Source organism: Notechis scutatus, chromosome 11 (genome assembly GCF_049901735.1).
Source record: "Notechis scutatus isolate UNSWTSFEM ecotype Mainland chromosome 11, rNotScu1.2, whole genome shotgun sequence".
Taxonomy (NCBI): Eukaryota; Metazoa; Chordata; class Lepidosauria; order Squamata; family Elapidae; genus Notechis; species Notechis scutatus.
The window spans coordinates 11,858,186-11,882,923 of record NC_142019.1 but is presented as its reverse complement, the minus strand read 5'-3'; the positions used below and the strand labels follow the sequence as shown (position 1 = coordinate 11,882,923).

The window sequence follows — 24,738 nt, the reverse complement described above, 5'->3', positions numbered from 1 at the left end:
CTCCAGTCCAGTGGCAGGACAAAACTATCCATGCACGAAAGAAAGAATCCCATTGTTGGACCTGTCACAACTTGAACCTCTAAATAGAAACGATCCTTGGCTCCATTTGTTGAGAAAGGTATAATTTGATCGGGGATCAAGTGTATTACAGTACTTCATAGCCAGAACTGAGAATCATCAGCCCAAATCCATAAATTTTACTTTTGCCTCCCTAAATTATCTCTCACTGCCACCCTAGTGTAACCAGTCAGGTGTCAGGCAAGATGTTTTCATAATGGTCAGTCCAAGCACAGTTTGGTATGCAGTTCCCTCCTTCTTCCAGCTGGGTGACCTTGAGGCAGCATCTCAAGGAGTCACAGCACTTACTTTCATTTCCCCAAGCGTTCCCCCCTTCCTTCCCCAAGGTCATGACAGTATGTCACTGCATAGCAGAGAGGCACAAGCAAGCATAAGGTGGCAGTTGACACCCATGCAACTTGAAGAGCTTACAGTAACATTCCTCCAAATTTCCTAAAGTGAACTGGATGAAGACTACAAATGCTCAATGAGAACACAATGCCGGCTGGAGGTTGTGGGCAGGAATGGAATGTCCTTGAAGAGGTTATGGCTGAATGGAACAGGAGCATCCTCTGCCAGAATAACCTGCTGTAGATTATGTGTGTGTATGTGTGCGCGTGCAAGAAAGAGAATGAATCTCAAAGGAAATTTGATTTTCAAATGCCAGAAATTTTAGTCTGGGATGGTAAGCACTGAACCCAAATCTTAAGGCTAGCTTGCCAGATCTTATAAATCTGTGTTGAGGGAGTAGATGTTTTGGTGTTCTTTTTGCTCTTTGTATTTTAATTAGTCATTGTTTACTGATGCTGCCCTTTTTAATTATGGCTACAAATAAAAGCCTGTTCAGTATATTTTTTGCTGGATTCCCTTATAATGCTGAATTTCAAACGAGAGTTTACATCCTCAGTGACTGGGTTCACAAAATCTGCTCATTTCAAACCATATTACAGCTTAAATGTGATGTGTGAACCCAGTTTAAATAAGATTCAGATAATTTAACTTACAATTTGATTTAGAACACTGTTTTTTTTTAAAGGGAAGGTGGTTTGTCATAGATGGTAGCAAAATCTTGAGGTCTGAAAGTAATAGAAAAGTGAACATTGTGGGTTTTGATTTGATTTAGTCTGATTTCTAGTTAGGAAAGGATAATCAGCTATTTCAGATCCTTTATACCCAACAGGATCTTGTCATATGCCAGAGGGGTCTGCAAATGGTGAACATTCAAGCCCAGGAGCCCTAAACTCTTGTGTGAAAAGCTTCTGCAAATCTTTATAGAATCTGGGCTTTCCCCAGATTTATGTCTCATAAAAAAATAAGCTTCTTTGTGCACAGGAGTTCCTAATTAACTAAAGGGTGTGTGCCATTGTTCTTAGTATCCACTTAATGAACCTCCTTGCAAAATTGCATCATTGGACAGAACCTTTACATGCTTCTTTTTTCCTTGAAAACCTGATGTTTTAAGCAAGTCTCTTGGACTCTTTTCCTGGTCTGTTCTCAATTTTCACCTAAGAGCTGCAAGAAGCCAGGAAATTGTATTTGTCCTTCCTTCTGGCCCCTGTTGCTGAAATTTCTTAGATCATCAGACTTGGTTATGATTATGACATTAAGCATGATTTTACATGCTTAAAATAAATCTCCATTAAATGTGTGGAATATTAAACTGTGGTTGAGTCAGAGCAGATACCTGTATTTTTATCTTAGGCAATGTCACCACCTTAAAAATTGTGAGGGTTGCAGCATAACGGATCTATAAAGCACCAGTTGGGGAAGGTTACTTTAAGGAACCCAGCAGTCAGGAGTGGGCTTCAAAAATTTTAGCAACCAGTTTTCTGCCCGGTTGCTGGATGTGTGTGACCATGGTGGGCGTGCCTAGTCGGCCTCCTGCACTGGAGGGGGGGGCGTTTTTGCCTTCCCCTGGCTCCACAGGCTTTCCTTGAACCTCTGGGAGGGCAAAAGCGGCCTCCCCCGGGCTCCAGAGGCCCTCCAGAGACCTGAAATGGGCCCATTTCCGTTTCCAGCCTTCTGGAACTTCTGGGAGGCCCATTTTTGCCCTCCCCGGGCCTCCATATGGGCCCTGCACTTACCTGGCATTGAAAATGGGCCGCGTGGAGACTCCTGGGCAGGGTGGGGTAGGCGGGGCCAGCCAAGGGTGGGATTTGCAAGTTTGCCGAACTGGGCAGAACCTTAGATAGAGGATCACCTGAACCTGTGCGAACCCGTAGCAGCCCACCCCTGCCATTAATTGACCAAGCTCTTTTGATATGATTCTGTAAGAATTTGGGTAACTGGTAGCCTAAAGGAAGATTTGGTGCCCTGTTGGCATGGCTAGGGGCAAGAGGTGTAAGTTTTTAAGTTCATGCCTTCTAAGTGGATGACTTTTCATCATACCAGTCAGGAAGAGTTGAGATGGTTCAGGAAAACCTGCTTGAAGTCCGAGAAGGTTAGCTAGTATTCCATGACAATTGAATGTGTGTGCATTTGTGTGCCTTTGAGTCGACGTTGACTCCCGGCAACTGACTGAACAAGTCCCTGCAGTTTTCTTGGCAAGATTTTCGGAAGTGGTTTCTCCTTGCCTGTTTCCTAAGGCTGAGCGAGTGACTCAAAGTCATCCAGCTGGCTTCATGCCTGAGCCTAAGGTGAGACTAGAACTCATGGACTTCTAGCCTGGTGCTTTAACCCTATCCCAAACTGCCTCTCTTCTTGCTGATGCTTGTTCAAATTAAAAAAAAAATATCTGGATCAGTTGTGGCCCCTAATTGGAACAACGTTTCTATCTTCAGATTTTGTTTCAGCTTATTAAAATAGGGTAAAATAGGATAGACTATAGAACAGGACAGAAAATAGGGAAGGGAAGGGAAGGGAAGGAAAGAGAGGAGAGGAGAGAAGAGAAGAGAAGAGAAGAGAAAAGAGAAGAGAAGAGAAGAGAAGAGAAGAGAAGAGAAGAGAAGAGAAGAGAAGAGAAGAGAAAGAAAAAAGGATAAGTACAAAAAAAGGAAAGGATATACAACTAAGGCAGAATATCAGCAGATAGCCAGAATCTGCAAAGACGAAGTCAGGATAGCAAAGGCCCAGAACGAACAAAGACTTGCTACAAAAGTCAAAGATAATAAAAAAAGTTTCTTCCAACATATAAATAACAAGAAAAAAATCAAGGAAACAGTTAGTCCACTAAAGAGAGAAGATGGCAAGGAAGTAACAGGCAACAGAGAGAAAGCAGAACTGCTTAATTCATTCTTCTTCACACAAAAAGAAACTATAGCTCAACCCACCAAAAACATAACTGTAAAAGACAGACCAGAAATAAAAGTTAAAATAAGTAAAAAAATAGTAAGAGAACACCTGTCTGATCTTGATTAAAACAAATCACCAGGCCTGATGGATTACCTCCCAGAGTTTTAAAGGAGCTGGCAGAGGTCATCTCAGAACCACTGCACCATATCTTTCAAAAAATCCTGGAGCACCGGGGAACTACCAGAGGACTGGAAAAGAGCTGATGTGGTTCCCATCTTCAAAAAAGGGGAAAAAAACAGACCCAGGAAACTATAGACCAATCAGCCTAACATCAATACCCAGGAAGATACTGGAAAAGATAATAAAAAAACAGATCTGCCAACATCTAGAAACAAGTAAAGTAATAACTAGCAGTCAGCACGGGTTTGTTAAAAACAGATCATGCCAAACCAATCTTATTTCATTCTTCAACACAGTGACTAAATTAGTAGACCAGCAAAATACTGTGGACATAATATATTTAGATTTCAGCAAGGCATTTGACAAAGTAGACCGCAACCTACTTCTTAGTAAGCTAGAAAAAAGTGGAATAGATAGCACCACCACTAGATGGAATCGCAACTGGCTGGCAAACCGAACTCAATGAGTAGTCCTTAATGGGTCTAAGTCTACATGGAGGGAAGTAAGCAGTGGGATGCCACAAGGTTCCGTCTTAGGCCCAGTACTCTTCAATATCTTCATTAACGACTTAGATGAGGGAATAGAAGGGGAACTTACCAAATTTGCAAATGATACTAAGCTAGCAGGAATAGCTAACACCCAAGAAGATAGGCTCAAGATCCAGACGGATCTTGACAGACTAGAACACTGGGCCATATCTAACAAAATGAAATTCAATGTAGAGAAAAGTAAAGTCCTACACTTAGGCAAGAAAAACCAAAAGTACACATATAGACTGGGTGAAACCAGGCTCAATAGCAGTAACTGTGAGAGGGATCCTGGAGTCTTAGTGGACAACCAGCTAAATATGAGCCAGCAGTGTGCAGAAGCAGCCAAAAAATCCTAAGTTGTATTAATAGAGGGATACAATCAAGATCAAGGGAAGTACTAATACCACTCTATAAAGCCTTAGTAAGACCACACCTAGAGTACTGCATCCAGTTTTGTTCACCACATTATAAAAAAGATGTTGAGACTCTAGAAAAAGTACAGAGAAGAGCATCCAGGATGATGAGGGGACTGGAGGCTAAAACAGACAATGAACGGTTACAGGAACTGGGCTTGGCTAGTCTAGTAAAGAGAAGGACCAGGGGAGACATGATAGCGGTCTTCCAATATTTGAGGGGCTGCCACAGGGAGGAAGGGGTCAAGCTATTTTCTAAAGTGCCTGAGGCCAGACAAGGAATAATGGATGGAAACTGAACAAGGAGATATTTAATCTGGAAATAAGGATAAACTTTCTGACAATGAGAACAATCAACCAATGGAACAGAAGTTGCCCTCGGAAGTTGTGGGAGCACCATCTCTTGAGACTTTCAAGAAGAGATTGGACTGCCATTTGTCAGAAATGGTATAGGGTCTCTCACTTGGTCGGGGGGGGGGTTGGACTAGATGACCTACAAGGTCCCTTCCAACTCTGATTATCTGTATCTGAGAAGAGAAGGAATGGATTAGAATAGAAATAGGGTAGGGTAGAGTAGAGTAGAGTAGAATATAATAGAAATAAAAATAGGAATAGAATAGAAATAGAATAGAGTAGAATAGAATAGAGTAGAATAGAATAGAATAGAATAGAATAGAATAGAATAGAATAGAATAGAATAGAATACTTTTATTTGGTCAAGTCCAATTCCTTGGACACACAAGGAATTTGTCTTTGGTGCATAAGCTTTCAATGTCCCTGACAAACAACAAAGTAATACGGTAATAAGCATATATCAAAGTAATAATAATCATAATAGTACTAATAAGAGAAAGTAGTGGAACAGATGAGAAGGATAACAGTAAAACAGCTACCCTACATAGATATGTAGACATGATAGTACTATGGGAATTATGTGTGAAACAGTGATGGTATGAAGAAATGCTCTTCAATTTTAAATGGAGAGAAGAAGATGAGTAGCTCCTAATCTTTTGGCCATAAGAATGTTTTTTTCTAAAGAAAAGAATGATTTTCAGAAGAGAAGAAGGCGGGAAAATGCCTTGACCGTATAAGTTTAGGAAAAAATAGAAAAGAGCTGAAATACAACTCTTGGTATTGGGTATTCTACCTCCAAGATAAAAGGATCCATCTTCTTTGAGTGAACTTTAAGTTCTGGCGGCTCTATGGACACATCAATTTGGCTTTTTAAGGGGGAAAATATATGGAAACAAATATTTGTATCTGCCATCCTAATCTAATATATAGTACAGGGATTTAGGCTCCCATCCAACTACTTACCAGATCTAACCATGCTTAGTTCTTTTTGAGCACATCTAGTCTTGTTTAGGTACTGCCGTAGCTGAGTATGCTGCTAAGAGAATGGTAGAAAAAGGAGGGGAGGAAGGATTAATTGATTTGTAGTTGCAGGAGATATCTTTACCTAGAAGACAACATTTTTAAACATGTACCAATAATGCTAGAAGAGATCATTTTCTTCCTATCTCTTGGTTACCTTTATATCCAGTACATTTATTTAGAAAATTTATAACCCGGTTTCATCTAGTGTTTAAAGCACCAGGCTAGAAACTGGAGACTATGAATTCTAGTCCCACCTAAGTTATAAAAGACAGCTGGCTGACCTTGGGCCAATCACCAGGAGATCGTAAGTTCTAGTCCCACAGTTATGGAAGACAGCTGGTTGACCTTGGGTTCATCTCTGTCTCTCAGCCCAACTTGCTTCAAGAGTTGTTATGGGGAAAATAGGAGAAAGCTGGGTTGGATATGTTCATTATCTTGAGTTAGTTGTGAAAATAATAAAGACGAGATACATAAAATAAATTAAAAAAAATTAAAAATCCCCGGCCTGACCTTGCCCAGTTATTCTGATATCTCTCTTGTATAAATCCAGTTCTAGAATTCATTTTCTTCCATTGAGAGGGGACGAAAAGATTTTGCCATTGGAGAGGACAACAAACCAAGAAATGCTTGAAGAAATTAAGGTTGTGTCGGCCAGCTCGAGTCACTGAAGTAGAAATACTGTCTGTTAAACCATCATACAGTTGCATACGTAAAAAAATCACTAATTCTCATGTTGATTTTAGAGATAGTACCCATGTTTCTTAGGAGAGATATCTCTCTTAGAAGGATCCTTCTTTCGAGGTGAGGATGGGGGAGCTTCTTCACAAGTGACCTCAAGTTATAATTTTGGAGACACTTACATTAACTTTCTTTCATATTCTGTTAATAGTAGGATGTGCACAGGGTTAGTGTACTTCTTAACATCTACGGCAATGATTAAAATAGAAGAAAAGAGGAGGTGGCATTGATCTGTCTTTCTTTGAACACACTTGTTCACCCCCCTCCAACTTCCCCCAGCCACTACTTCAGCTGCTGGCTGACCTTCTGAATTGCAGGATGCAACTTACTTTAACCGGGACAGGGTACAGCTGGAAAAAGAACTATGGTGCTCCGTGGGTGTCCTTTTCAATCAAAAGTGGACAAGGCTGACTCAGGAAGAGTTTTCATTTAAATTAGCTTCTGCTTTTCAATTCTGAAAGCTTTGTCTGCAGTCCAAGATAGCTGTGTTTATTTTCTTCCTTCTCGGTGTTTTGCTGATGGCATGACTGGCTTATAAAATGGGAAAGAGTTTTTAATATTTTCCTCCTTTTTTTTATAAAGAGGTCTACTTTGTGGGTGGAAGAGATAGGGGAAGAAAATGTCTGGGTGGCATCCTCTGGCATGTGGCAGATCTAACCAGCTTGGAAATGGCTCACACATATGCGTTCCTTCCACAATTGCAGACAATATCTCCCCCCCACCACAAGGCATAGACATCCTGAGGTCACTTCCTGAAGCAGGATTTAAGAGCGGTCTTCCCAATTCAATATGAATTGAAAAATGAAAAATGCCATTGTTCATTGCTACTTTCCAAAACTGGTTGTAAAGTCGAGCAGAAAATAGAAGCTGCCTCAAGCCACTGTTGCTTATGGTTGAGGGGTGTAGTTGATTGCATCGACCCATTGCTTCTTGTGACCCTACATTATCTTGAATTCTATCCCATGTGATTTTTATGGATTGCATTTTTAGAGCTCAATGCCCGAAATAAAGTTCTATCTGCCTGTCCTAGTACAAGCACGCTGTTTTCCAGAAGCAAACATTAACTGGCGGTCATCACACTGAAAATCTTATCTACTTAGGAAACTTCTTTGAAGACCTCCAGTGAAGGGAAGGAAGCTCCTTTTCAAACCATTTTGTTTCTGAATGGGGAGTCAAATTGCTTCCATGCCTTACCCAATGCTTCATGATGTTCTTTTTTCCCCCCTTTGAAAATATCCTTATTTAACATCAGGGACAGAGCACAATTGCTTTTTTGTTTACACTTCAGCTGGCAACCCCCTCCTCTTTTTCCTACCATCCATCTAAAGTGTTTCTTCCCCTTCCCCATGTCCCCCTCCCCGTTGCTCTTTGCTTGAATACCTTGGTTAGGAACAAAGGGGTCCCTATTTTTTTTTGGGGGTTGCCCAGGAAATCCTCCCTGTATCAACAAGGAGTTTTCCAAATGCAAAACTTGTCCAGCTGCTTGGAATGGTTCATCGTAGCAATCCCAGATTCATCCCTGTCATCTTGATCAGAACTTTGTGGTAAATTGAGGTTGTTGTTGTTGTAATCAGTGTGTGTGAGACAACTTTAGGAAACTTTGATTTAATCAGACTATGAAGGGAGAGGGGAATGTCACTTACCTGACGGGAAAACTTATATCACATCTATCAATTTACTTTTGAAGTAAAAGTTTTTAAGGGACAGGTCCTCGATTTGACAGGCTCTAAATTGTCAGATGGAGAGGAAGTTCAAATGAAAAAAATATACTGATTGCATTCAAAGTCCGATAAATTTATATCTGTTAACCTGAGAGTTGGTGGCACCCATAGACATAGAGCCATGCAAACCTTGACATCTGTGGTTTGACTCAGATTTTGTGGGCACTTCACAAAACCTGCCTATGTCGTTTTCTTGGCTGCTGTACAGAAATAGTTTACCCATGCTTGCTTTTTATAGTTTGCATGACTACAAAACTCTTGTACTTCTAAGAGGCTTTCATCCATCTTCTAATCAAGCATGATCCCAGCCCAGCTACAGTTGGCCAGGTGCTGCCACCTGGTGAGACATTTTTAGACTGATTTAAACAGGAAACTACAATGAATTTTTACTATCCAAGGGAAAGGGGGTTTCCAATTGTTATTTATTTATTTGAAAGATTTGCTAGTTAACAGAAGGAATGGAGAATGACTAAGTTTCCAAGTCTCGACTAAGTTTCCAGGTGTCGTTGTGCTGCAATTGTCAACAAGGGAAGGAATTAGGACGTGCAGGTCAACATCATGTGGAGATTCTGTGGGTCCTTGCCATTTTGCAAGCATTCCCAGGGTTATGTTGTAAAAATACAAATAATACCTATGTAAAAATATTCATTAGCCACTAAACTATGGTAAGTCCTTCTCAGACTCATTGGGTTTTGAATATTTTCCAATATCTCTCATAAACTTTCAAGGGTATATTTGCAAGCAAATGATTTAGGAAATTGCTTTGCATTCCCTAAAGGGACTGGAAGCTGAATTTTGAGCATAGAGCAGTATTCTGTGCTCCCATAGAATTAGAATCTTCAGTATAGAATCTAATAGTCCTTGACTTATAACAGTTCATTTAATGACTGTTCGAAGATACAAATAGCATTGGAAAAACCAACGTATGACCATTTTCCATACTTATGATCGTTCACAGCATCCCCAAGGTCACATGACCAAAATTTAGGCAACTTGGCAACTGACTCATATTATGACAGTCGCATTGTCCTGGGGTCATGCAACCTTCTGACCAGCAGAGTCAATTGGGGAGCCAGATTCACTTAACAGCTGTGTTATCAACTTAACAACTGCAGTGACTCACTTAACAACTGTGGCAAGAAAAGTCATAAAACTGATTTGACAAATGTCTCACTCAGCAACAGAAATTTTGGGTTCAATTGTGGTTGTAAGTTGAGGGCTACCCGTATAACTGTGTGTCTCCATTACACCTTCATAAACTATAATACCCTCCCTTCTTTTGGCATTTATTCCAGCGCAACCTTTTCTTACACAGATTTCTTCTTAAATTGGTTGGTGGGCAAACCTGGGTGGTAGGTGGCTTTGTGTTTCTCTTTGCTGACTCTCACCACCATTAGATGCTTTGAAAAGTATTTCACATTCTAGTCTATTTCCATACATACTGTACTTAAAATAATTTGCCCGACATCTGCCATTTGGCTTGTCTGCTCAAATCATAGATCAGGAATGTGACTGTGTTCCCCTTCACTGCAGACTCATACATTAAATACATTTAAATAAAAAGCTTGGCTTACATTTTGAAAACAAAGCAAATTTTGGAGTAGTCTGATTATCATCTCTCAACTTGGAAAGGATGCATTTATCTCTGAAAAAAGAGAGCTTTAGTCTTATGGAGGCAGCAACGGATCATTGATCCATGGTAGTTTTCTGAGGTGTGTGTGTAAAATTTAATAGATTGAGTTGGAAAGGACATTGTGGGTCTTCTAGTCCAACCCACCACCCAAGCAGGAGACCCTACACCATTTCTGACAAATGGCAGTCCAGTCTCTTCTTGAAAGATTTCAATGATGAAGCTCCCACAACTTCCGAAGGCAACTTCTGTTCCATGGGTCGATTGTTCTCACTCTCAGAAAAAATTCTCCTTATTTCCAGGTTGAATCTCTCCTTGTTCAGTTTCCATCCATTATTCCTTGTCTGGCTTTCAGTTGCTTTGGAAAATAGCCTGATCCCCCTACTCTCTGGGGCAGCCCCTCAAGTATTGGAAGACTGCTAGCATGTTTCCCCTGGTTCTTTTCTTCATTAGACTAGCCATGCCCAATTCCTGCAACTGTTCATCATATATTTTAGTCTCCAGTCCCCTAATCATCCTGGTTGCTCTTCTCTGCACTTTTTCTAGAGTCTCAACATCTTTTTTATAATGTGGTGACCAAAACTGGATGCACTACTCTAGGTATGGTCTTCCTAAGGCTTTATAGAGCGGTATTAGTACCTAGTTGTTTATATACCAATGCCAGAAGTCCCTAATCCTCATCGGGCAATAAGAGTGCTTGTAAAGAAGAACAGAATTAAAGTGGTGGAAAGGAGAGAACTAGAAAGAGAGAAAGGACTGAGAAACGTATTGCTTTTATATCAAGAAGACTAGATTCCTCCATAAAATAATTATGGGTTGCAACATTTACTCCTAACTGTAAAATACATCTCGGGATATGAACTGTTAAAAAAATAGCAAGGGTGATTTTGTTGAATTTTAAAAGAAACGAGGGAGGCATGTTTAGATGTTCTTATGGTGGACCAATAAATTGATGAAAAAGAGATGTACAGGAAATCTCTGTAGCTCTTTGCAGTCCATGCAAATTATTTAAAACCAAAATCATTGAAGCTCAGCTAGAATTTCAAAATGTAAGACACGGTTAACTGAATCCAGGAAGAGACCAGCATGGTTTTCTAGAAGTGCTGTAAAAAATTAAGGCAGGTGTCTTAAATTATAATTTAAAAATTAAAACTGCTGTAGTGGGAAGAACAAAATGAAGGAAGGGCTCTGGTAAAAAAAAAAAAGTGAAGGTCAATAAAAGGAATGCAAAAAAAAAAAAAAAAAAACCAGGAAGGAAGGAAGGAAAGAAAGAAGGAATAAATTACATGGTCTTGATTGCATGTACTTGACATTCAAAAGGCACATTTCATAGAAAAGATATAGAAAAAAGAAGTAGGGATATGAAAGAGTAGTCTTGACCTAAATGACCTTGATCTGACCAGCAGTGGGATAAAAATGTAAAACATAAATATTGGGTATAAAAACTGGGAACTTTGCCAAACCTTTAGCTGTGGAGTTCAACTGTCCCTGGAATATAGCAAGCTCAATATATTGCAAAAGATTAAATCCAGGACCTAACCATTATAAACTTAGGACACTAAGTTCTCATCTCCTCCTCCTGCTCGTCCTCCTCCCTTCACCTCTATTGGTCCTTCTAGCTCACTAAGTATTTCAATAACAGCAACTTCCCATGGATTTCTCCTAACCCATATAAGAAATGCTGGGAATTGGACTTGCCTGCCAGGGGTCAAGAGCCCTGACCCCTAACAACTGGGGTTGGCAATGAAGATGACTCATAGGCCAATGATTCTGTAGCTGAGATGCTTTTATAATTCCCCACCCTTCAAAAACTCTCTTCTTCATATCCTCAGATTCAGAAGCGGACAATACAGATGTCACCAAATAACCCGTCGTTCTTGCCACAACCAGAGTTTAGACTAAGAGGGCAGGCTCTTTTAGACACGTTATTTCTGGACGGAGACGTGGCTGTATTTTTTAATACTATTTTAAAGCTCAATTTTAAAGTTGTCTTGGCAACAGCATGGAAGTGGTATGCTCTTGTCTTCTTCTACAGTGTTTGGACATCCCACTTTGGTTTTCCTCCCACAGGTATTAACTAAGAGAGTTGGGACCAGAAACTCCATTGTTAAGCAATGTTGCCAGTTGAAAAACCAGATGATTGTACTGATTAACCATGACAGTTTTGGCAGTTCTTGACAGTTAGAACAATTAATCAGTGGAATGACTTGCCTCCAGAAGTTGTGAATTCTCCAGCACTGGAGGTTTTTAAGAAGAGATTAGACAACTATTTGTCCAGAATGGTTATAGGGTCTTCTGCTTGGGTTGGACTAGAAGACCTCCAAGGTACCTTCCAACTCGGTTAATGTGTTAATCTTCCCAATCTAATATTCCACAACCCCTCCCCAGGAGATATGTTGGACCACACTCCCATCATCTCCAACCATCATAAGTTAGAAAATCAACGATTTTAAGCATCATCGTGAATCTAAACCTTTTAGATGAAAATCTTTTGCATCCATATTGGCTCTAGCTATAAAACTGTACCTCCTGCTATTACTGTCTCCCCTGCTACCACCAGAGGAAGTGGGGTGAGGGGTGGGGAAGAGAAAAAAAAAATGATGCTACCAGAGCAGAGCATTCGTTTTGTTAAAAATACCCTGGGCAAATTGTCTGCAGAGTTTATCTGGCCAAAAGAAACATGAGAATCGTATCACTAACAATTGTTAGGACGCTCTTCTGCAAAGGCCATACAAGGAGAAATTTTATCAGATTTTTTGCAAATGTTTAAAGGGCAGTTAATAATCAGGCTTGCACGAGCTTGGAGCCATCAAGGTAAGAGAACACCAAGTATGGTTATGCTGTTTGGATCTTAAAGCGTCCGTGGCTTTGACAAATCATAGAGGGCTCCACTGAACTCAACAGAGCTCCAGCAAGACTGCCTAGTATGTTTTGAGAGAGAGAGATATGCACAGCGTAATCCATTTGTTAAAAATGTACTTAACTCTGTCTTGCTAAGCATAGGCCTTGTTCTCTTGGCCAAACTCAGACTAACTCGGAGCGCACGTGCCTCCAGGTACGTTTTGAGACTTAAAGATAATGTATACATACACATGTACTTCATTAACATTCTGTAAAGCTCTCTTTCTCCCATGAGCTGTTCAGAGCATCCAGTAGTGGGAGGTGCTTCAGTCTCCGCATGTCTAGGCTGGGCTTAATTTGTGGGACGCTCCTCCTCCTCCACGATACTCCTTCCCAGCGTTCCCCAGTTTTTGCTCCGCCTCGTGAGAGATAGGCAGTGCTTGAGATTTTTCCTTGGCCGAAACAGAAAAAATTCTTTCTTTGCTAGCAGGTTTGACAGTTAATCAGCTTGTCTTTAGAATACTTTAGCCTTCTGATTCCATTCCGATTTCTCGAAGTTGGCTCGCATTGTAGAAACCGCTTGCATTTCAGGTAAGTGCCATTTCGCACCCCAAAGCGACGGGAGGCTTCGGCGCTGCTTCATGCCCCCTCCCCATAGCTGATATTTCTACCCCTGCCATTCCGACCGATTGCTGCAGCATTTCTTTTACTCGAATAGCGGCGTGAGCTCTTCGCTCCCAACAGAGTCGTATCGCTTTCCCCCCCTCTGAATGCCACTTGGAGTGGAGGATTCAAACATTTAGTACCTTCCACTCTTCCCCGCCGCTTAGCCTCATGGGAAAAGCCATCAGAGGCTATTCCTTTACAATGCGGGAGTTTGCTGCTGGGGAGCGTGCCAAAAAAATTAACGGCCGGAGGCCATTTTTTCTTACCAGACTTCGTGGCCGCGCACCTTTATTCCTTCTCATGCTGTATGAGGTAGCTCTGCTCGGAGCAGAGATTCCCTTCAGAGATACTGGGGACCATTATACCCTTGTCTTGGTTTATTCTTCATTCGAGGCTATCTTTACATTTAAATTGTTGGCTTAACCCTCACAGCCCAATCAACCCAGCAGCACAACAGCGAGCACCTAGGCCTGTGTCCGCCTGTGCAGGGAAGCTGTTGAAGGCCTCTACCCTTATCAATCTGGGCCTTTAGGCGTTCTCAATTTGGCTGTTTGGTCTGCTCAGCACGTAATATCGTGTCACTTAATTCTTGTACATATTGCCATATATATATATATATATATATATATATATATATATATATATATATATATATATATATATATAGTGTCATAATAATAATAATAATAATAATAATAATAATAATAATAATAATAATAATAATAATAATAATAATAATATAAATTTCTCTTCAGTACAATATTTTAATTTCAATAAAATATTATTACTGAGATACGACTCATTTTAGATAAGTATTATTCAAAAAAAATAAAATTGGAAAGGGGGCAATAAAATCATCATCAGGGCAACCGGTCTGTCCTCAGATCAGGCCCTTGGGCGTGCCAACCGCCTTCACAGTATTGCACTGTATAACAAGCATACTGCAATTCCAATTGCAATTGAAATGGCAGACGGTGGCAGTTCTCAGACCTCATCCTTGAAGGCCAAATCCAAATCTCAACACAAACCTAAGCAGGCTAAAGGGAATTCTAAAGCCTCAGAAAGGCATGCTATCAGGCGCTATAAAGCTTTACAAAAACAGATAGATAAGCGCATTCGGGAGACGCACAAAGTCTCACAGGACTTCCCCTCCTCCAGCCCAGGTCCGTCTACCTCTTCCCACCCTCCTCCTCCCCTAGATCTCTCCCTCTCATCTAGGCACAGCTTGGCTCCCCAAGGCCAACAGCCCCAAGTACCTGGGACACCGACCATGCGAAGGGCTCCCGAAGCCACATTCACTCCGACGGCTGCTGGTCTTCGTCAGGGCGATAGTCTTACAGAGGAAGTTCCAGAGAGGATGAAGGCCTGGATGGAGCTAGCAATCCGCCAGGGAATCGCAGCGGGGCTTCAACACGCAGTTATGACCAGGGAATATCCTGTGATTGCCGATCATGATTCCCAATCGCTGAGGTCATTGACCAGGTCGGAGCAGCACCATACCCAGGTACATTTACAAGGGGAAGTTCCCCTCCAAGGGCCGACCGAGGAGGAGGAGGAGGAGGAAGAGGAAGAAGTGGATCAAATTGATCAAATGGAAGAGATTGAATCAGGATCAATACAGGACAGCGAGCCCCTGTCAGAAGCAGACCCCTTAGAAAGGGGAATGTCTGAGGATGAGTCTTGTTCCTGACCAACCTGTTTTTACAGGCTTATTCCGCCCACAGCTTTGCAGATCTCTCTTGTTTAAGGCAAAAAATATTGCATGCCTAAACAAGTCGACCCCTTCTACCACCCCAACTCCTTCGGAAGAGGGACCAGAGGATCTAATTTTCAACCAACCAGTAGTTGAAGCAGAGGTGATCCCAGTTCCTCCCATGTTTTCGGACCTGGTACAGAAGCAGTGGGCCTCTGCAGCGGTGTACTCAGCCCCCACTGGATATGACAGGAAATATTTCAATTTGGCTCCTGATTTCTCAAAATTATTGAATACTCCTAAGGTAGATCAACCTATAGTGGGATTAACGTTCTCCTCCATTCCCAGTGATGCACTGGAGGCATTAAAGCCGGAGGAAAAACGGGCCGAGCAAGCCCTACGCAGAGCCCATCAGTCTGACGCGTGGGCCATCAGAGCAGCCACGGCCGCCTCCTTCACCCGTTCGTCTCTCAGATGGCTCCACCTCTTACAGGAACATGTCCCTAATTCTAACCTTAGAGCACACCAAGATATTGCTAAACTTATTGCAGCTGCTGAATTCTCAGCCGATGCAACTTATCATGCAGTCAAGTTTTCAGCCAGGGCCATTACTTCACATGTCACAGTGCGACGCTTGCTATGGTTAAAACATTGGCAAGCCGATTTTAAGCACAAATGCAAGCTGGCTTCATCCCCAATTGTGGGAGACAGACTGTTTGGCCCTTCCCTTGATCTGCTACTAATTGAAATCCGTAACAAGAAGAAGATCCTTCCTTCCCTTTTTCAGAAGTCAGATCCTAGAAACCCTCAGTCCTTTTGGAGGGGATCCTTTCGACCCTTTTACCAAGGATCCTTTTCACCCAGATACCAGAGACACCCATCATTCAGACCAGGGCAGCAGCCAGACAGGTCCGACTTCGGGGATAGGAGCAGAAGGGGTGGTTAATCCAAAAGATCCTTTCGGGAAGCAGAAACAGGCCTTTTCGGCATCCAAGATAACTCCCTGGATCTGACCCCCATTGCCGGACGCCTTAAATTATTTGCTGACCAATGGGACTCCTCAACCTCTGATTCCTGGGTCAGAGAAACGATCAGATTTGGTCTTGCGCTGGAATTTCAATCCTCTCCCCCAGATTTTTTCATGTCATGCCCTTTCTCCAGAGACCCGGTTAAACGTAATCTCATGGAATCGGCTATCCAACACCTGGATATACGAGCCATCCAGCCAGTAGCTACCAATCAACGAGGGCGAGGTTTCTATTCACATCTTTTTGTTGTTCCCAAAAGTTCGGGGGGTGGGGGGTGGAGAGCGATATTAGATCTGAAACGTTTCAACCATTTCTTAGTATATCGCAAGTTTAAAATGCATACCCTGCAATCTATCTTACTTGGCATCAGAAAGGGTGACGTCCTCACGTCCATAGACTTGACGGAGGCGTACCTGCACATTGCTATTCGGCCTTCCCACTATAAATTTCTGAGATTCTGTTATAATAACCACCATTTTGAATATGTGGCCCTTCCTTTTGGATTAGCTTCTGCCCCTAGGACCTTCACGAAGGTTCTTGCAGCGCTAGCTGCTCATCTCCAGGACATCCCCGTACGACTCCAGTGTTATCTTGATGACATCTTGATTTTATCATCCTCCGCCCACCAAGCAGTCAAAGACACTCAGAACACATTACAATCCCTACAACAACACGGCTTCTCAATAAATTGGAAAAAGAGTCATTTAACACCATCGACTAGGTTAACCCACCTGGGGGCAATCATAGATACAGTGGAAGGCAAGGTTTACCTGTCACCAGAGAGACTAAACAGCATTCAGCAATTTGTTAAAGAGATCAGGGGTTTTAAGAGGGTATCCCTAGCTGAACTATCAAAATTGTTAGGCAAGATGATTTCATGTATCTCTATCATCCCTTGGGCCCGGCTCCACACTAGAGCTCTCCAGTGGTTTCTGCTTCCGTACCAGCGCTCCGGCTGAAGCAACACCAAACACAAGGTCAGGGTACCAACAAAGGTCCTCATATCTCTCCTCTGGTGGACCAGACCAGTCATCAACAGAAGCTGCCTCTTCAAGGAGCCACACAGACTTACCATCAACACCGATGCCAGCCTGTTTGGCTGGGGAGCTCACGTTCAATCGCTCACAACCCAAGGCCGCTGGTCTGCCATAGAACAGTCGTGCAGCATAAACTGGTTGGAGCTTCGAGCAGTACACCTGGCTCTCCGCAGCTTCCTTCCACAGGTACGCAATCAGCACATACTAATACTGACCGACAACGTAACAGCCAAAGCTCACATAAACAAACAGGGGGGCACACAGTCGAAACATCTCACGCGAGAAGCGGAGCACTTGTGTCGTTGGGCGGAGACCAACCTACTTTCCATCAGAGCAGAGCACATTTCGGGTCTGTCAAATACACAGGCAGACTGGCTAAGCAGGGCCACTATCGATCAATTGGAGTGGCGCCTCCATCCCTCCCTGTTTCAAGAAGCGGTCAGGACATTTGGACAGCCGGTGGTGGACCTGTTCGCTTCCCCCCTCAACACTCAGCTCCGGATATTTTTTTCCAGGTACCCCTCGCAAGGAGCGGAGAACTTCAACTCGCTCCACTGTCGTTGGCCCCCGGGACTTCTGTATGCATTTCCGCCCCTTCCACTGGTTCACAAGGTCATCCAGAAATTGCTAGACGAGAGGGTGGAACTACTTCTAGTAGCTCCTTACTGGCCCAGATGGCCATGCTTTGCAGACCTCCGCAGTCTCTCCGTATCAGCTCCATGGAGAATTCCGCCAGCCAGGGTTTTGTTAACTCAGGGGCCCCTTCAACATCTGGACCCTCAATGGTTGCACCTGACCATCTGGAGGTTGAGCGGAGTTGTCTGAAGAGCGAAAAGTTTTCCAACAGAGTTATCGCCACCATCCAAGCCGCCAGATGCCCCTCAACAACTCGCATTTACAATGCCACATGGTCCAGTTTCTGCAAATGGTGTACCGAGTCTCGAATTGATCCCACCTCTCCTTCCGTGGCTCAAATTCTAGAGTTCTTGCAAGAGGGACTTGACAAGGGATTATCACCTAATACGTTGAAAAGACAGGTGGCGGCCTTGGCGTCAGTTCTCACTTGTCTATTTTCTATCTTTCCCATCATCCAGGCATACGGATTTTCCTTCAGGGAGCCACAAATTTACGCCCTCCAGCGGTACACCGTTATCCCACCTGGGACCTTAACAAGGTCCTTGTCGCACTCACTAAGGGCCCTTTCGAACCCTTGAAATCGTCAAGTCTACAATTTCTGACGTATAAAGTAATCTTCCGTGTAGCGATCACTTCTGCTCGTCGTATTTTGGAGATTGCAGCCTTGTCTGTCAGACAAGATCTTTGTGTTTTCCACGCTGAGCGGGGTGGTCCTTCGTCTTGATCCTACATTTATACCCAAAGTTAACTTCGGTCTTTCATAGGGCACAAGAGCTGATACTTCCTAATTTTTTGCCCCAGACCATCCCAAGGGATGGAACTACAATGGCATAGGCTTGACGTGAGGCGAGCATTGCAAATATATATCAACCGCACAGCGGCTTTCAGAAAAACGGAGGCCTTATTTGTGTCCTTTCAGCCCAACACTCAGGGATACAAGGTCTCACCTTCTACGATAGGCCATTGGCTATGGGCCGCAATAGCAAAAACGTATCAGACTCAATCACTGCAGGTCCCCAGGGGCATAACAGCTCATTCAACAAGGAGCGCTGCAACATCGGCAGCATGGGCCACACAGGCACCAATAACTGAAATTTGTCGAGCCGCAACTTGGGCCTCTCCATCGCCATTCATTAGACATTATAAAATAGATGTGTTTGTATCCGCTGAGGCTTCCTTTGGCAGAAGAGTTCTGCAATGGGTCCACAGGGACCAGGAGGAGATTCCAGGCCAGACGGAGTCCCTCCCGTAGGACAGGCCAAGCTTTGGTATGTCCCACTACTGGATGCTCTGAACAGCTCATGGGAAAAAGGGCGTTGGTACTTACCTGACATGCCCGTTCTGTTTGAGCTGTGAAGAGCATCCAGCCCCACCCCTCTTTTTCCGTCTGGTGGGGTCCTGTTTCGGCCAACGAGTTGTTAGGGCATTGAGGACGAGGGTGGTTAAGTATCTCATCTTTGCCAAAACTGGGGAACTCTGGGAAGGAGTATCGTGGAGGAGGAGGAGCGTTCCACAAATTAAGCCCACTGAAGCACCTCCCACTACTGGATGCTCTTCACAGCTCAAAGAGAATGGGCGTGTCAGGTAAGTACCAATGCCTTTTTTCTCCCCCACCTCAAAACTGTTTTGGAGTTGCCTGGCTGAAATTCTACCTTTGATTAACAAAACAATATTTGAAACGTTTATAAGGGACCAGGATTCATTTGATGGTTGTCCATTTGGGAACAAGTATGTAAAAAAAAAAAGTAGTAGTTTTGCAAATGTTCTGGTACCTGTCAACTCTGAATCTAACCTGGCTGATGCCATCTTGTGCTGCTTCATAGTTGCCACGGACTGTGGGGGAAAGATGAGGGGGAAATAGTTACACCGTCTTGTAGACAAACTAAAGAGCTGTCCCATGGGAACCAAGGTCATCCCAACAGGTGGCAGTAGGAGGAGGCTGAAGTGGTCGAGGGAGACCTCCAGCTGCTTTGATTGGACAATGTGACCCGTGACACCTGGGGAGGAAAACTTTTGCTCTTTTAATTACATGGGAACCGTGGGAAACTTTTAGAGTTGGTTTTCCACTGGTGGTGCCAATACGATGTATCCAATAAACATGTTCTCTGAGGAACTTGGAGTTCTGGTTTCTTTGGATGCGTTACTCGGAACGTTGACAATAGCACAAAGCCGACTACATTTATTGTGATAGGAATCCTGGACAATTAGTGTGGTTCTTTCTAGATGTTTAATACTATATGTAGTGCTCCATTTACAACTGTTCAGGTAGTGACTGCTCAAAGTTTCAGCGGCATTGAGAAAAGTGTCTTATTAGGGACTCCTCGCACTTATGACCATCACAGAATCCCCATCATGGTCACGTGATCGAAATCCGAACACTTGACAGTCAGGATGTATTTTATGATGGTTACAATAGCAACCTGGAGTCATGTGATCACCATTTGAGACTTTTCCAGGTGACCTTTGACAAGCAAAGTGAATGGGGAAAGCCAGATTCGCTTAAAGACTTCACAATTCACTAAACAACTGGTGATTCCCTTAGCAGTGGTGGCAAAAAAGCAATAAAAATTCTGGTCTTAATTATAGTTGTAAGTCAAGGACTCCTCTCTATTGCTTCCCTAATCCTTGCCCCAGTGGCTGGAACAATAAGCTAGAGAGGGGACTAGGGTATTTTAATCAGCTGTCTGTTGTTGTTGTTTATTATTGTTGTTGTTAACATTATTATTAACATTATTATTAACATTATTAACAATAATTAACAATAATATGTTTTTATTAGACTAATGTTTGTGTTTTTGTTTTTATTTTTTTTCTCTTTAGCATTCTGGGTCATGAAACTTAATCCACAGCAAGCTCCATTGTATGTGAGTAAACCATTTTTTTTCAATTTACATTTTCCATCTGGGGATTTAGACATTAGGAAATCGTTATGGCTTATCAATCACTGAATCAGATGGATAATTTTAATAATTAAAACCTGTGGTGTAATGGATGTAGGTGTGTTGGCAATATTTGTGCCTCAGCTTGGAATGCTTGTGAGCAGAATTTAGGTGAGCAAAAATTGTGAACAGCTCTTTTTTGTAAGGAATAACATGTTCTCTTCTTTCTTTGGAGTTCTAGATACTCTGATGCTGGTAGAGCTCTGACTTGGTTGCCTTTTCCACCACTATCTAATGATCTTATGGGCACCAAAAGTAAGGTTATAGGCACCACAACAATTCCAGAAATAATACTTGATTATTATAGGATATATGAACACAATCTTGAAAGCCTGCTCACAACCTTCACTGGCTCTTTTGAAGGACAACCAGGTCAAACCAAGCTTCTTCTGACTTTCTACTTCTTATACTTTCTACTTCCTGATCAATTGTTTTGCCTCCCCTACTTCTTTCTCAAGACCAGAGCTTAATCCCTGGGCAGTTTTCCCCCTTGCTTGCCAAAAGACCCAAATCTCCATGAGGTTTTTGACAACCTCATCTCGAAGAGATCATATTTATGACCTGCTGATTTAACTACAGATTTCTGGCGATTTACAACAATAAAGGCATTATCTCTGCCCATCCTACATCTTCTCACAAAATGTTCCCTCTTTGAAGCAATGATATTGCCTTTTTCGTTACATTGCCTACACTTTAGAACAAGTCTCTTTTGTGTGCATACTTCCACCTCACAAACCTGATTCAAACGTCCTCAACTTTGTTGAGCCATATTCTGGGACACCGAGTATATGATTGATGAATCCCAGCTGCATGATGTTGACATATTGCCTTATGGGTTTCTTTTTTATTGGCAATGTATGGGTTTTTATTTGCAGTGTGGGGTGGCCTTCTTGATGTACTTTACCCAGAGCAATGATTGTGTGAATCATAGGTTCAATACATCTTTTAAATAAATATATAAGTCAAATAACAGAAAAATTTAAAATCCCCACAGAAAAAGTCAACCTTAATGGTTGAGGTATCTGGATATGTTTGATTGGAATACCTTTGATTGAAATGTTGAAGAAAGGACCCTGCATTCCTTCTGTTATGACAGGGGCTTCCTTTATTAATCTCATTTGATAAAAAGGAATGCTTTATCAGCTGGCCTTCTTTTGATCCATGATTTACCTTGTGGCAAGATGTAGAGGTGGGAGGGAAATATTTTTTGGATGACAAAGGAAGTCTGTATTTTTACAACCAGGACTGCATCTTCAAATGCCTGAAGGTGATTCTATAAGTAAACCGTGGATCTAGCGGCTCGTCTGTCATCCTTTTTTTTGTATGAAAATGTTTGGAAAGTAGAAGAGGCAGTGCAAGAAGTTGAGGGATAGTGCCGAGAGGGATTTGTCTGGACAGACAAGAACAAAAAGGATGTTACACATTTGAATCATCCTTTACTTATTTTGGAGAATGAGATTGAGGAAGCTAGGTATATCTAGACCAGTGGTTCCCAAAGTGGGTGGTACCGCCCCCTGGGGGTGGGTGGGGATGCCTTAGGGGGGCGCTAAGAGGCAAAGGGGCTGGCAGGGGGGGGGCACTAAGAGGCAGCCGGCCCTGCAGGTTCACTCATTGACTGTAGCACCACTCCAGAGCCTTTGCCTCCAATGCGGAAGCGGTGGCATGTTATGTGCCACCACGGCAGCATTCAATGCACCGCCCCCCTGCCACCTCTTAGTGTCCCCAAGGGGGCCGGCAGAGGGGCGCTAAGAGGCAGCAGGGGGGCATTCGAGGCGTCAGCCGGCCCTGCAGGTTCACCCATTGAGGTGCCGGCTCCGGAGCGGTGCTACAGTCAATGGGTGAACTTGCAGGCCCGGCGCCTCGAACACCCCTCTGCCACCTCTTAGCATCCCCAAGGGAGCAGGAAGAAGGACGCTAAGAGACGGCAGGGGGGCATCGCGTTGAACACGGCCGTGGCGGCATGTAACGTGCCACCGCTTCTGCATTGGAGGCGCCAGCTCTGGAGCGGTGCTAGTCAATGGGTGAACCTGCAGGGCCGATGCCTCGAACGCCCCCCCTGCCACCTCTTAGCCCCCCCTCTGCCGGTCCCCTAGGGGATGCTAAGAGGCGGCAGGGGAGCGTTCGAGGCGCTGTCCCTGCAGGTTCACCCATTGACTGTAGTAATGCTCCAGAACCGGTGCCTCGAATGCGGCAGCACGTTGGGAAAAGCTGCTGCCACCGCTTTCCCAAAGTGCCGCCGTTGCCGCATTCTGTCTGTCCGTCCATCCATCCATCCGTCCATCCATCCATCCATCCATCCAAAAGGTCTGTCTGTTCGTCTGCCTGCCTGCCTGCCTGCGTCTCTCTCTCTCTCTCTCTCCCCCCCCTCTCTCTCCATCCATCCATCCATGTTCGAAGCGCCAGCCCCACAGGCACATCGGGAAAGTAGAGCAAAGCCAGTCTGAGAAGGAGGGAGGGAGGGAGGGAGGGAGGGAGGGAGGGAGAGAGAGAGAGAGAGAGAGAGAGAGAGAGAGAGAGAGAGAGAGAGATGCATCAGATTGAATGAGGCCTAGTTTAGACTGAGGCCCTTTTCCACATTGAAACATCTTTGCCAGCACATTGAAACCTCTTTGGCTTCTATTAAAAGTTTTGTGGATGAAACATGGTCAAGACTATCACACATTTTGTTGAGGTTTTAAACAGGATCCATTGGACCAGATCGCCACCCTAAAAATTACTTTTCCCCAATGTATTACAGTGCCAATTCTGAAGAAGGCAAAACCAAGATGTACTGGTAAATTACAAGGAGAACACACACACACACTCTCTCTTCTAACCCTGCTGGAGCAGGGGATTGGACTAGAATAGATATCTCATTATCTTTCTGTTGTGAACTAAAGAAATGTAATTAATAAAGATTCATTTGCATAGCAGGATCGTAATCCTGCACTTCCTATTGGCCCTTATAATGGCAAGTTATGATTGGTTAATTCCGAGCAATCTGACTGGCTGTTGGCGGGCCGAGTCCCATTGGACGAGGTTCAGACCCGATAACAACATCCATTGGTCATCCGGATAGCAGTCACTCTATAAAAGGGCGGCCGCTATCTGGGGTTTTTTGTCTCTGTTATCATGCTTTAAATAAAGAGCTGAAGTTCACAAGGAGCAGTTTCGTCTCCGTTTCTACGCCCATGCCTCATACTTAACACTTTCTCCTCCCTCCCTCCCACCTTTATTTCTTTTTCTTTCTGTCCCTTCCTTCCATCCCCCCCTCTTTCTTTGTCCCTTTTTCTTTCTTTCCCCTTTCTCTTTATTTTCTTCCTCTCTTGCTCTCTTTCTTTTCTCTCTCTCTTTCCCTCTCTCAGGATCATTCCTTTGGATCAGGGGTCGCCAAACTTTTGGACCTCAGGGACCACCAAACTCATAATTTTAAATCCCGGAGACCACTAATATGAATTTTGACTGACAGTGGCTTTCTGGCGTTGGTGGGAGAGAGAGAGATCTGGTCCAACCTCTCTCTCTCCCTCTCTCACACACACACAGGCAGGGGTGGGATTTAGACCTGATCTAAAGCTGTCAAAACTCCAAAAACTGGTCAAGTAGCTCTGTGGAGGCCAGTCATAAATTAGAACACTTGCTAAACAACCGGTTATTAAGTGAGGACCACTTGTATTTGGTTTGCCAGTCACCTGGCCATGCCCACCCAGTCACATGACCAGCAAGCCACGCCCACCCAGTCATGTGACCAGCAAACCACACCCTCAAATTAGGCCACACCCACAGAAATTTGAATCCCACCCCTGGGTGGGGGGCACCGAGGATGAGTTTGTAGCACCAAGGGGGTAGTGGACCGAAAAAGTTTGGGAACCACTGGTCTAGACTATCAAAGAGAAGAATTAGGGGGGATATGATAACTGCTTTCCAGTACTTGGGGGCTGTCACAGAGAAGAAAGGATTGACTTGTTCTCCAAAGCACCAGAGGGCAGGACAAGAAACAATGGATTGAGCTTGTTAAAAAAAGGTCTAACCTAGAAGTAAGGAG

The 24,738-nt window shown here is 43.4% G+C and overlaps 1 protein-coding gene across 11 annotated transcripts in view; it reads left to right on the top strand.

The window, feature by feature from the left end:
• Window positions 1-24,738, top strand: part of AKAP13 (A-kinase anchoring protein 13) — a 299,586-nt gene that overhangs the window by 87,357 nt on the left and 187,491 nt on the right. For all 11 annotated transcript variants that reach the window (XM_026673060.2, XM_087972785.1, XM_087972786.1 and 8 more), the window contains exon 3: window positions 20,599-20,642. In XM_026673060.2, the coding sequence (XP_026528845.2) occupies window positions 20,610-20,642 (33 nt within the window). In that variant the 5' untranslated portion in view covers window positions 20,599-20,609. The remainder of the gene's footprint in view (window positions 1-20,598; window positions 20,643-24,738) is intronic.